The sequence below is a fragment of the Ambystoma mexicanum genome, chromosome 1p (assembly GCF_040938575.1).
Source record: "Ambystoma mexicanum isolate Mex_15411 chromosome 1p, UKY_AmexF1_1, whole genome shotgun sequence".
NCBI lineage: Eukaryota > Metazoa > Chordata > Amphibia > Caudata > Ambystomatidae > Ambystoma > Ambystoma mexicanum.
The window spans coordinates 1,241,557,898-1,241,572,602 of NC_090921.1; the positions used below are offsets into that span (position 1 = coordinate 1,241,557,898).

The 14,705-nt window shown below is 44.3% G+C and overlaps 1 protein-coding gene across 1 annotated transcript in view; it reads right to left on the reverse strand.

The window, feature by feature from the left end:
* Positions 1 to 14,705, reverse strand: part of LOC138540329 (lactoperoxidase-like) — a 172,600-nt gene that overhangs the window by 111,430 nt on the left and 46,465 nt on the right. Inside the window, exon 4 of the mRNA XM_069641680.1 lies at positions 9,047 to 9,253. Coding sequence (XP_069497781.1) covers positions 9,047 to 9,253 — 207 coding nt within the window. The remainder of the gene's footprint in view (positions 1 to 9,046; positions 9,254 to 14,705) is intronic.

Consider the following 14,705-nt stretch of genomic DNA (forward strand, 5'->3'; position numbering starts at 1 on the left):
CTATTAAAATTTGAACATTTAATATAGGGAGTTCACTGGAAGTAGCGAGGAGGACTGTTTGCCTTTCGCTGATGAGTAACAGACTGTCAATCAATGTTCTGGTGACAGCTTTAAACCAGGTACCATGATAGACCGGTAGCACAGGCAGTGCAGGCGCTGTACCCAGCACTGATGCAAGTGGCAGGAGCAGTGATTAGATGGAGCACATCACATGTGGGGAGACTGGCATTCTTCTTGGAATATCCTTGGAATATACTGGCCTCGCTGTTAATCCAGTGCATAAGTGTTCTGGTCGAGTGGCCCAAGTTCATCCCAGGTTCAAAGGCTGCCAGGAATATGAGTGGCAAATAGGATCTTTGACCCTTTACCCTCCTTCCTTTCAGTGCTGAAGTTGCTCCTAAAGGACCCGGTGGATATCAGGCTTTAGGAGTCTCTGGAACTTTGCGGCTCTGGCAGTCATTCCTAATTGTGAAGCCCCCAAACTCACTTCTTCCTTGTTTTCATTCCATTTCTCTATCATCCCATCATTTCTTTAGGTGTTCAGCTGTCTGCCTGCCTCTATGAGCATTGCAAGCAGACATGTTTCCTCCTTTTTTTTTCATCTGTTAGACCTTATTTCCCTTATGATATGATATGGTATTTATAACACGCCTGTACACAAGTGTTTCTAGATGCAGCAAGACAAGGAGGGGGAAACAGAGGGAGGACAAAACAACGATCGTACTAGGCCTTGTGTCAATTCAATTGTGCAAGCGCAGGTTAGTGGAAGGGGAGAAATGCAAAGGGGAGGTGGAGAAGTGCAGGTAATCAAGAGTGCAGCCGAAGGGTGGCTCAGTGCTGGTAATCATAAAGTTCAGCCAATGGGTGGCTCATAAGTGCAGAGAGGTTGGACTATAGGGTTACAGATACAGACCACAGTGCTGTGGGAGCCAGAGGCATTGCAAGGTGAAACTGGAAAGGCATGGACCTGGGCCCTAGTTCAGAGGGTGGCCAGGTGACCAGGGCATGGAACAGATGGGTCATCAGCAGGGGAGAGGAAGAGAGAAAGCAGAAGCGAAGAGGAAGGTCTTGAGTTGCTTCCGGCAACCGGAGATCTGCCCCCAACTCTCTGCTTGGAAAAGCAACTGATCCTCAGAGAGTTGGAGGTGGATGAGCTGAGAGCTCGAGAAGGGAGATGTTTAGGAAGAGAGAGTTGGAGGTAGTGTGGTCCCAGGTCCCAGAAAGCCTTTTGGACAATGCAGAGGGTCTTGTACGTGATCCTTGCCGCCACTGGGAGCCAATGAAGAGATTTCAGAGCTGAAGAGATATGATCCTGGGCCTGAGGCCAAGGACAATGCTTGCAGTCCTGTTCTGGATAAGTTGTAGAGGATGGCGAGTAGAGGCAGGAAGATTTAGAAAGAGGCTGTTGTAGAAGTTTAGCCTAGAGAGGACCAGAGCTCTGGAGACAGTGAGCTTCTAGGGGAAAGTGAGGAAAGGAAGAATACCTCTGAGGAGGTGCAGCTGATAGTTCGACTTGTTAGAGAATTCAGAGATGTGAGGGGAGAAGGAGAGGGTGAAGTTTAAGATGACCCCAAGGTTCTTAACCTCACAGGTAGGAGCAGTAAGAGGACCCAGCGTGGGCAGCCAGAGAGAGAGAGTAAAGGATTGCACTGGTATTTCAATGAGGATCTCTGTTTTACTGGCATTAAGGCAGAGATCACTTGTGGTACACAAGTCCTGAATTGCGGACAGACAGTCTGGAATGAGAGAAGGAGTAGAGGTGGCAGAGGGGAGCATGAAAGAGAGCTGGGTGTCATCCACATAACACTGAAAGTTGGAGCAGAAAGCAGCAATGCAGTGGACAAGAGGTGCCAGGTATTGGTTGAACAGCCAGAGAGAAACATTAGACGCCTGGGGAACACCACAGGTAGAGAGAGAGATAGAAGAGAAGAAGGACCCCAGTTGGGCCTGAGAGGGTCGGTCTGTAGGAAAGGAGGTCAGCCATGCCAGGTCCTGATCAGTGATACCCAGGTTATCACAGAGACGATTGAGCAGGATGGTATGGTTGACCGTATCAAAAGCAGAAGAAAGATTGAGGAGAATGAGTACAAAAGGAAGGTTAGAATCGAGGTTAGAGATCATGTCTTCACGGTTGTTCAGGAGAGCAGTTTCTGTTCTTCTGGCCATTCTGAAGCCAGATTGATGGTCATGGAGACAACCAACAGATTCAGTGTGAAGGGTAAACTGGGAGATGGCCTGCTTTTCTAAGAGTTTGCCCAGGAATGTAGTGATAGCGATTGGGTGATAGTTAGCCGGAGAGAAAGGATCGGCAGAGGGCTCCTTTAGGAGCGGTTACACAAGGGAGTGCTTCGGGGGTAAGGGTAGGTTCCAGTGCCAAAAGACTGATTTCAGAAATTGGCCAAGGCTGGAGCAAGGGTGTCGATGAGGTCCTTGATGGTTCTGAAAGAACAGGGAAGAAACTGCTTTGAAGAGACTTTCATAGATCACACTTGTCTGAAAACATTTTCAGGGGTGAACAAGGGAAAGGAAGAGAAAGGAGGAGCAAAGGCGGCCACAGGATGGCCAGACATGGAGGAGGAGGAAGACGAGGAATTGAGGGTGGACAGGATGGCTATAGGAATGTCTAAGACAAATCATAGGAATTTAACCAGCCTGTAAATTCCTTGACTCGAAAAAGGTATTTCATTGATGGATGCTGAAAATTAGTGTCCCTGAAACACAAACACGGTGGGTGGTGGACTGCATCCAGCAACCCAACCCCTTAAATGCTGAAACATGATCACAAGCCGGATCATTCACTTTAAAAGCAGAAGTCCATGCATTGCGGGGGGATTGAGGAAGCAGATGAGGGGTGCATATCTCTGAAAATATACAATGATTTGATCCGGGATTACATGTTATGTCCAGTTCTGTGACATTCTCTAAATCTTTGGAGCATTCATGGCTTGATTTTGCACTGCAGGTGCACACTGGCTGTCATTGCTATCATTGCTAATTCCGGAGCCGGAATGTTCAGGGAGCAGGAGCGATCATAATATAGTCCTTATGAAAATAGTCTCATAGTTCTACATGCTAGAGGAATGGCCACAGAGGCAAATAAATGGCACACCCCATTCAAGGAATCTCTGGCATCTGTAGAGCCATCAGGGTGAGTGTGGTGTAGAGAAAGGGGACAGCATGGGAGGATCAGAGAGAGGCAGAGTCCACACCACCTAGCCATCACCACACTTTCCTGGAAGCTCCCTTTAACCTTCTTGAGCAAAGCTTATATGCTTTACAGGTGTAGCTGACACTCGGGTAGACTCTATGCCACATCTCTCTTTCTAAAAGAGAGACATTAGCACCATCTGAGCATTGGGCTGATTCTGGTTTTATGCAGACATTTTAGATGTATTTTGTAGACACGGTTTGCATAAGGAAAAGGGTGCCTATGTTGGGGTGAAATCGATTTTGATCACATATATGTTTGGCTACTGTTGCTGTTTACAGCTAGAGTGTGGGTGACTGAAAGTCTAGCATGTATGAATAGTCCATTCGTGCATGGTTCTCTTTCAAGTGTCTGTCCACCCATGGTCTCTAGCTTTATCCCTGAGGATTAGCTATGATGGCATCCTTCCTCTCTTTGTATTTTTCTTTACATGGGTACTACGGACTGCAGTCACCAACAACAGACCAACCCACTTTGTTAAAGGGCTATACAATGCCAAGGGAGGCTGTTTTCAAGTGTGAGATCACAATAGAAGTCCTCTGCAAAACACTGTACCCCTCTAACTGGATTATGCCTTGATGCTGGTCCAACTTCTGGACAGACTGACTCCTTATAACAAACATTTTGGGGAAAGGAAACTAATTCATCCCTCTCTTACTCTCTGTGACTTGCAGGATGATAGAGGAAATGACATGTGAGAAGTGAAAATGCTTGAGCCGATGCTGGTTAGTTTTCTAATCCATATCTGTTAGGGTTTATGGTGTGGCAGTTGTGGGTGTTGTGTACAGTGGCCAGATCCGGACGCTTCTAGGAAGATGCACTTATAGGAAGACTTGGCAGTTCCCTGGGAGCCATTTGGGTTTGGAGATATGTGGCACAAGGGAGACAGTTAGTTGTCAGTTATTGTGGGTGCAGGTTGCAGGTTCAGAAAGATAATGGGCGTTTAGGCACTTAACATAACAGGTGTATTTGTGGAGTGCACACTCACTGAAAGGGGCCTCTTGACGTTATTGGCAGATAACAGATGTTAATTATTACCCAACTTAATGGCACTCATTTTATCGACCATAGAATGATGAAGGACTGAGTTGACCTGCTAGGATTTGAACCCGTGGCCATGAGGTTAAACACAGGCCCCTATAGAGGATACATTATTCCACTGAGCAACAGACCCAGCATTTGCTTCACGCCGGGTGTTAACTGAGGATCTCCCACCAGAAACTCAGCCTAGTATTATAACTCCAATTCTGCAAGAAAAGAGGATCATAGCCACCTCAAATTTCACATCTATCAGTGAATCTATATTGTCTGCAGTTCTCTTGGTGACCCTGCTCAGAATAGCTATATCAACACTGCTTGAAAAGGGGCTGATGGTATCAGTCTCTCTGACATGGCTCAGGCAACCTCCGTTTTTTGTAATGTCTCATTGGGCCTCCATGCTGAAGGTCCTGACTGGCTGGCCACCATGGCTTAGCAGATGGGTGCTTAGGTTGTGGATCCCAGGAAAACATAAGAGCAAAAGTCACGTTATCATCTAAAGAAAATCCATAACAGAGGTGTGTTTGGGGGAATCACTTTCAATTTCTTGATAGGGAAAACCAATCATGGGCACCTAGGGAAAGAATGAAATGACGCACCACAATTGCTGTTCTGGAGAAGAAACCAGGAGATTGGGTGTGAAAACAAGAATATTCACCAACACACAATTAGTCTGTTAGGGGTAATGCAGAAAGGAGCACTTTTTTTAGTTGTGTGTTTTCGTCACCCTTTACGCCTCCAGACAGCCCATGGTCGAGGGAAACAGGAAGTGACCAGACAAATTCCAAAAAACCTGCCTGTCACACCACAATCATCTGAGGAGTACCTCCTGAAACCAAGCTAGCCAGCAAGAGAAGGATGGCTGAGTGAGATTGCTGTTCCCTTTCTTGTGCCCTTTGCCAACAAGGAGCACAGCATTTAATTCTCCCATGCTTCGCAGAACCATTAAATGAATACTCGTGAAACGACTCATTTGTTTTGGTTCGTGATTCCAAATATTAGATTGGAATCTGGCTATTCGGAGTGGAGTGCCTTCTAGTGCACTCAATCAATGTCTGTGCTATTACATGAGTGAATCAACCATATGCAAATGAGTCTTGACCTAACTCCCAAGAAATCAACCCAGGCAAAACATTTAGCTTACACCGATTTTCTTACGAATAGAAGCAACTTCGGATGCATTTCATCCTTGATGGACCTCATAAGTGATATGAGGTTTGCTTCCCCAAGAAGTGTGAGCAAGCAACTTAAATTCAGGGTTTGCCACGCATGTAGGGTGACTCACTGAGAAAAATAAATGTGATGGATGTTTTGTCATGAATTTCCATGTGTTGACTTTTTGTTCCCTCAGTGAGTTTTAAGGAGTACATACATTGTGAGGCTTAGCCACAAAGCACTCTATGTCCAGTTCCTACTGCCAGTTTGTCGCTCACTCCCAGTCTCTATGGCAAAGCTAGGAGGGGCTCAGGTAAGGGAATTAAGCCACTTAGCACCATAAAATGGCTTGGTATGGGGCAAGAGTTCATATCACATAGACCTCACCGGTGTCATGGCTGAATAGTGTCGTAGGCCGGGCGGACTTCCCAGTCCGACACTATATTTGAGGAGGAGGTTAAGAACACGAACAAGAGCGCAGGAACCCAAATACCATTCCAGTGATCTTGGCTCATGAATTTGAACAGAGCGCCACCTTCCCCAGTATGAAACTGTGGCTGCAGAATTAAAACAGTGTACTGGGGGTTGTGGTCAGCTCCATCAAACATGGAAATGGCTTTGGCAGGCTGCCATCAGTTAAGCTGGGGCCACCATAACATCAGAATATGCCTAGGCATGGGTTGAAGGTCTATAAAACAGGCAGGGCTCCAATTGGACTATCTTTTCAGAAGACCTGCTGACCTTATGTTGGCACACCAGGAATGGTTACGCGCTGGGTCGAAGTTTCAAGTTCATTGGTGAATTATACACTGCCTTCTCAACGGGCTGCCTGATACTTAAATCCCTACAACTTGGAGTTTACACATTTTATCTTCGACAGGTAGACTGCAAAGGTTATTTTCATAATTTCAAATTGTGAATCACATCAGGTTCAGCGGGCGTCCAGTAAAAAATGATTGCCAACCATTCTAAAGGGATTGATTTATTGCTCAATGAACTGCCCCCATATGAGATAGAAGTGTGTACAACTGCTTATCACCATTTGGTAGTCATTCTGGTTAAGAGACTGTGTTTTGCAGTAATGTGTATTCCACACATTTATACTGCACTGTTTGGATCTCAAATTTGCCGTTAAGGGTCAGTATTGGAGGGCAGCTATATATTTTGTGGCGGTTATTGCTCACAGAACACTGACTGGCTTAGTCACTGAGAGTGTCTTTAGACAGGCCAGTCTTAAATCATCACCCAGAATGCACCTCCCCCTCAATGGTGCATTTCGGTGGTTTAGTACTGCTTCAAAGTGATTCCCCAGTGCCTTTGGGTTGCCCATCAGCCACTGAAGGACACTGCCCACCCTGTTGTTCTATGGTCCAGTAGGAATCATACCAAAATGTCACCCTCACAATTACGACGGGTGCAAATGCTGACTTTATATATATGTTGGAGGGTATAGAATCTAATATTAATATGAGGGATTTCAGGGGGTCTCCCCCCACATATATATGTGGAGTAAAGGGGTAAAAAAATAAATCGGCATTTTCGCACGTCACAATTGTGAGGGTCGCAATGATCACGTAGATCCATCCAGTAGGATGTCTTCCGTCAGCAGTCACGTTCAACAACAGCAACACATGCTATCACTCATGCCAATGGAGAATACGTCATCAGCACAACCAACAAAGGACACCCAACTAGTGGTTCCTTAAATCATAGAAGACCCTATCCACAGAATACAAGAAGTCATATAAACAAAGGTCAAAGGAGCATGATAGGAAGGGTGGTGGCAGAACAAGAAGCTGATTTTTTGACACAGCTCCCTTTATGCATTCCTCTATTCTATACTATTCCCAAAATTCATAAAACATACAGGAATCCCATGGCAAGACCGACAATATCTTTGGTTAGTTCGATCTATAAACCACTGTTATAATATATTAACGAGATACCCAACACGTACTCTAAAATGAAGATCATTACTCATTTAATTTACAGGTAGAAGGGAAAGGCTAGCCCCCAATGTAGCATGTTTCTACGAAGAGACATTCGAGTATACACTCATTTATGCAGAGCCTAACCTATAACGCTTGCTGTATGGTATTATTTTAAACAATAAAGATATATATCGTTTCTTTAAAAGTTGGAATATAGATGCGTTTCCTTCGATGTTCAGGAGGCCGAAGACTCAGCTCATGACTCGACGAACCATCGGAATCGTCACTTGAAATGTACCCCTGCATAGAACAAGTTTGAAATTCATTTTCTGGATTTGACAACATTTGACAACAAAGCGGACGCTGTCGGTGAGTGCGGGGATGGGACACGGAAAGACACACCATTATAAGAAAGAAAAACACCATTATAGTGCTATGGTGAAATTGCCACGACCAGACAGTCCACTTTGAAAATTGTTCAGATGAAATCGCGTTGAACCAAAAGCCAGTATAACATTTATTTTATGGAGGCAAAGGACTCACATTATTTTTAAAGTGAATAATAACGTGGTGAGTGCTGCTTATTTCTTCTGGGCTGTGGAACCATGGATCATCAGGCACTGAGTTCTGAGGTACAAACTACCCTCCTTTTTGTCTTAAAGGAGCTTACAAGAGGAAATAAATAATTTCTTTACAGACACACACACATACACTCAAACAGTACTGGAAGAGGTGTTGTGATTTGCTAATTATACTGCATTATGTGGTTTTAGGTTTGAGGGTCGGACATTGGGCCTCATTACAAGTGTGCCGGTCTGGAAACAACAGTGCCGGTAAGCTCACCAGCACCATTGTTTTCAGACCGGCACACTAGGATTTGCCTGCCAGAGCCGCTGTGCCCGACAGGGCTCACCCTGCCGGGCACACCGGCCACGGTAGGCAAGCAGCCACGTAAGCACCAGTACCATTAACAATGGACTCTATGGGAATAGGGAATTACAAATTGCCGGTGCATGACTTCCTGGACCACTGGGGTTGTATTCCCCTGATGTTACTGGAAAGTCAGGCTCTGATAATTTTTTAGGGGTCTGGTGGCAAACCGCCTCGATCACCGGCAGGCTTACCGCTGGAGCCGTAATGAGGCTCATTGTCTCCTCTCTTTCAAAGTCCCTGCCTTGACTTCAGTTCGCTTTGCTACACCGCCCTCTCTCTGGAAACCATATCATGAATAGATGATGCACACTCAACCACTCAGGTAGATAGTATGGTGCCGGCCTATACACCTTAGGTACCCTGAAGGCACCACCCTCAGTACTCACTTTCGAAACAGAATGTCCAATGAACCCATATCACTTCCCTTCCTGAGGCTATCACCCTACAGACCACAGCTGCCGTAGGGTTCGGTTGTTCAGCCAAGACCACAGAAATTGCGAAGAACCTAAAACAATGGGTAACCGACAAAGATGTTGCCTGATCTCTGGCCACAGTTTCATGGATGATGTGTTATTTGCGCAAAGTGAAGCAAAACATATGGAAAGTTGGAAAGGTCCATTGTAGATAGATAGTTTTACCAGTTCACAAACAACATACATTACATTGTTAGCATATGAAGGTCATTTCATTCAATGCAGAAACAGGACTGTAGGGCCAGAAATCAGTAGGTTCAGACTATTCACATCTCCTTAAGCAAACACATCTTCAGCCCCAGACTCACCATGATAGGGAAGCAGTTTGCTTCTTTGGCACAGGTTGCGGTACATTCTGCTTTTGTTTTGTTGGGACTTGCAACAGGACTGCCCAGTGACAAATCTAGGTCATGATCAATCCATTGTCCCCATATTGTGAACAGCTGAGACCTATCCTCGTCAAGAATGTCTCTGTCATCCAGGAATCGAACTACGTGGTTTGACACCTCCCGCACCTATGGAAGTAAAATTGGTGCAAAGGTTGTGACAGATAGAGCATGTTAGATAGTGTTACACAATGCATACAATTTATGTAGGCTGACTACTTGGGGGATATAAGAGCCCCAGATGTGCTGTATTTGTACTATGAATTCAAGAAGAACTGACCTATTTCACAAATAAAAGCGACATAATATTGCAGCAAACCGCGTGGAACAATCCTTTCTTTGAAGCATAAAAAGCAAGATAACCAGGAACAAACCCCCCCTTTTTTGTGCACATAATTGATTACACCTAAAGAGATTTTACCAGCCATTGCCTCCCAATAAACATCAACTTTTCCCAAATCATTTAGTGATAGGGACTTGCCTTCCCCTCAAATAGTAGCCCCGGAATAACCTGAAATGCCCTTTTCTAATGAAAAGAGCAGATTTCCCACAGTTGGACCAATGGACTGTTCAATGTCACCAACAAAGTTGACTCAATTGATAGCACAGGAAGGAATGTAGACTATTCTCTTAAAGTGTTCAGAGTCAGCGACACAGGACGAAAAATTTCCAAAAAATTGCAAATACAAAATTCAATGAAAGCGAAATAAATTCAAAAGTACATTTATTTAAATAAAGAAGGGAGGAGAGTAGAACAAATGGATACTTAACTTTTCATCCTATGATATGGGGATAAACATGGAGAAGATGTGACAGGCTAATGCTAAAGGAAAAATTATCAAAACAGGACAGTTGCCTCTGTAAAGATCTAAGCACAACACATCTGGGCTGACAGACTAAGCTACTAGAAACCTTCCAGAGTAGATGTGCATTGGTTGTGCATCAGTTGCCCCAGTTTTGGCATGCCAGCATTGCATGATTAAGCAGTCCCGAAAGATCTCGATTTCCTACCGTGGAACACCTGAAGGGGCAGGTTGTTTGCACAAAATGGATGCTACTGTTGGCAAGCACAATTTGTGATATGTTCTCTCGAATTGCCTCTCGTGACTAGCTCCAAACAATTTAAATTCTCAGTTGTTTGGCTCTGGACCAACCCATCTGGCTTGCTTCGCAAAGGTTTTAGCTGCGGAATCGATCAAAGTGATAGGACAGTAGCTAGATGGCACTGCTCTATCGCCTCTTTTAAACATTGGTACAATCAGGGCTTTTTGGGCAATATGGGAGAAAGGCCTGAACAGAATATCAGACCATAGTGCTGGGTAATCCCTATATATTTGATTTGACACCCCATTCGGGTCACTGGCTCTAGAATTATTGAATGCATCAATAGTCATTTCTATGTCTATTTTGTCAAAAGGAAACTGCCATACAGCATTCTTGGGCCCATCACCTCCTCATGATGTCAAATATCATCGACCAGCTTTAAATGTATTAGTCAGGTAGTCTGTCCAGGTGCCCTCTGACACGCAGCAAGTCTGCAGATCTGCCTGAATGTCATCCGTTCAATTTAGAATCCTCCAAATGGCATGGTTGTCATTACTAACCAGTTTCTTGAAGAGTATTTGATGGTTGTCAATATATGTTTTAAGTCTATAAGATTTGAACCATCTTTGATATACCTGTCTCGCCAGCTTTTTCCCCTGTGTTATTTCTGCCCCAGACAATTTGGGATTTCCCATCGAGATTTTAGAGGAGTGCCGCACTTACTTCTTTTTTTGTTGATTTGACAGTCAAATCCATTTCTGTGGCCTGGGACAAAACCTCTTAGCGATTCACTCTTCTCAACTGGTTTTTCCAATTTAGATAGTAAAGATGGGAAACCAATTGGATGGGTGCGTGTATATATACTATCGTGAGATAACATAACCCACCAATGACTAAGTCTGTTGTTAGCTTTGTTACAGTTCCAAAGTTGCCCAATCCCATTGTTTTCCCCATCGCCACAAGGTTTAGCAAACTCCCTGTTTCATCTGTCTGTATAAGGCCCACGTTTACATTTAGACACAGCATTGTATGGTCACTCTGCTTAGTAGAAACAAACATTATCTGGGCCACATTCCTCAGAAACAAACAATCAGCTGTTGGAACTGCAACCGAGTTCTGCCAAGTAGGCACAATCCTCCATTTCCCATCAAATAGAAGATTTGTCGGCATAAAACCCCACCTGACAAAAAAGGCAACCAAATTCTGCTATGGGAGTCCCTCTCGGATCTATCCCTCGATTGAACCAAGAAAGAAGAATTTCTGTCGTCAAAGGGCACGAAATCTGCTTCAATAGAATTACATTCATAATTAAAGTTGCCCCCACAATAATTGGACACTTAGGGTATTGACGCTGCCATTTCAATAGATTTTTTTCCAATTTATCTACATGCGATTCTATCTCTGTTCGAATTGGATTGAAATAAATATTTATTATTAAAGTGTGTGATGGATGGTTGTTGCTTTTGTCTATATTCTCAGTCACCAAAGCAGCTTCAGACCTGCAGTTCCAATTTTCTAAGGAGTGATTCCTTGTGGCAGTTATGACTGTTACCAAGCCCCCCCCCCACCGCCCCTTGGACAGCTGTGTACACCTTTTTTTAGCTGGTTTGCAATTCAGCAAAAACCCATCAAACACTGGGCAGACAGTGAGCCACGTTTCTTGTAACAAAATAAAATCATGTGTACTTAGCATTTGAAACTGTTCGCTTTGAATGAAGGAGTTGTAACCGCGAGAGTTCCAGCTTAAGACCAAGGTATTAGAAACCTGGTCTACAAATTGGGGTTCCTGGTAGAGAGCTGGCAAGCCAGTCCAAAACAAACAAGAGCTAATCCCTGTTGTTAGGCCTGCGATGATCATTTTCAAAGTGACATGTTACTGTCAAGTTCTTGCGGGGAGACTCCTCCCCTGTTCCGATTACCTCTGCGTAGTAGCTTTCAAAACCTTTCAACAAGATGTCTTCCTGATGTTGCACCACTAGTTTAGAGGTAAAGTAAACAGCACCTTTACCCTTACAAGCCCTATCAAATAAATATACAAACGTCAAATCTGAAGATGCACTCGAACATAGGCCAGGCACAGAGGAAAGTCAAGTCAAGACTCTAGACCTGTTTAAGGGACAGCACCTCTCTTCTTCAAAAACGGACAAAACAATTATAGGTTACCAAACACAAGTCATTTCTCAGTTTTGAGATTACAGGTTTCCGCCAACCTAGGTTTCTTGGCCCATGTGGTCGAACTGAGGTCTGGCGATCCCCTACAACAAGTATTACTAATGGATCATTAGTCGGGTGGTCCCAAGTTCCCGGCCGAAGTTTGAGGCATGGGTCAACATCCTTGAGATTTGGCCCACTGGGGATTCCAGACCTCGTTGCCCCCGATAGACCGCCCTCCAGCCCCCACTTTTCTTTGTTTGCCTCTTAGTTTCTTGTTGGCATTACCTCTCAAAACATACACTCTTCTTAGAGTTGTCTGCCAAAACTGTTAGGATTTGAGGCTTGTTTGCAGACGACTTCCCTGCGGCGATGTACCAAGAGGTGGTTTGTCAATGGGTGTGATTAAGCATGAGGGTACTTGCCTTGAGGAGCCTCCTACTGGGTTTTGACTGCCGGCATACAAGATTTTACGGAGACATTTGCTCGACCCTTTGTTGTTATGCCTAGAGAAACCCTTTAGATTTTTAGATATGCTTCCTGGGAGCATATCCTTTTCTCCCATAGAAGCAAAACCGATGTTTCATTGATCACTTTGTTGAGATAGAGCTGATGTTCTTGGGTTCAGAGTTAGAGAAATATCAGTGGGGTTATTTATCCTTACTTCCTCCTCGTTTATTCCCACAAGAGTCTTCTTCTCTGACGTACCCAATGAAACTTCTACTTGCATCATCAGCAAGGTCTGTAGTTCGCCTAATGTCGTTGAGTTTCTACAGGAATTATAGATTGCACGTTTCCCTGAAATCATACTGAGGCCAGAATAAATTATTTCTCATTAGCACAATTAATCTTGATTCCATTCTGCTTAACTAGCATCTTAAGGCAAGTTTACATTATTTCCAGTTAGCAAAGAAATGACAGGTGCCATTATGCTCACACAGCAGAGCAGTACCAGATTCCATTATGCCCATTCCTCAAAGCAGTGCCAGATTACATTAAACCCAGTTAGCATGTCTGCACCGGACTACCTTAGTCCCAGTTAACACATGTTTAAGTACTTTCAGCACAGTAAGGTCAGATTCCATAGGCCAAGCTACCATACAAAGGTGAACTCTCAGTTATCACAATAGGGCTAGATTGTTTTTTTCTTATTTAGCTCAGTAATGCTTGGTTCCATTGTGACCAGATAGCAGAGTATGGCCAAGGCAATAGTCAGGAGGCCAGAAGTGGAATGCTCCTGCACTTCCCCAGCCACACAACTACCTGCTTCAATGCCATGGAAACCAGGACCAGAGAGGTGGTTGCAACCAGGCAAGCAGAAGAACACACATAGTGTGGCAACCCTGTGCTCCTCAATCCTGTCCACATACCATTCCTGGATGCATTTGGCAGCCAGTTTGGGGAAGAGAGCAGGGTAGTGGGATCCTCACTGAAGTTGAGAGATGTGGCAGCGACAGTGAAGGGATACTGTGTCTCTTACCCATTGGTTTACCACAGGCAGAGTCTTCTCTCCCTGACAGAGTGTGACTATCCTGTTCATCCTTTAGGCTCTGCGTCTTTCACAGTGAGGGTATTGTGGGTTGAGTAGAGGTTATACTGCAGGGGTCAGCCAGGAAGGTAGTAGAATAGGAACATTCTGTCCCACGCAGGCACATTTAATTGGAGAAGAGCATGCTGATTTTCATTTAACAATGCTGCCGGTGGACACACAGGGATTCATGGGGTCCTGTTGCCCTGTCTTCTGCAATCTGGCACTATTTTTGCCTAGCCAGAGTGCAGTATCAGTCCCACATCCCCAGAAACGGACATACAGCGGAAAAGCACTGTCACCCAGACAACTTAGAAACAATACATATAGAGAGTGTCAGGGACAAATCTGGACTGGATATAAGCACTGCAAGATTTAAAACAAAAAGAAATTCTATGCCGTATAGCCAATTTGTGCACCTTCTAAAAAGACCTTACACATCACCAGTTGAAACCCTCTATTACTAAAATAGGTGACATATCTGGCCTGAGATGATAATAATGTTATAGAAAGTGGTTTTAATAAAACGTTTAAACACCATTATTAGTGCCCCTACTTCATCAACTTAGGAAGCATGATCGTATGAGTCAATCAGACCTTAACCTGTAGATTATGAACACAGATGTCGGTAGGGACGATTAACCCACTGAGCTTTCTTTCCAGCACTACTTTTGAGGGTTAGCGTGCATATGTGGTAATTGCAAACATCAATTGATGAAAAGAAAAATATATGCACATCTTACAAAGGGTGCTCATGTTGACACGCTACACAAAACGTGATAGGATAAATAAAATACCAGGAAGCTCAAGAGTGATGTCATACCAACTTCTCGATTGGCTCCAAAAACTAAGGGACAC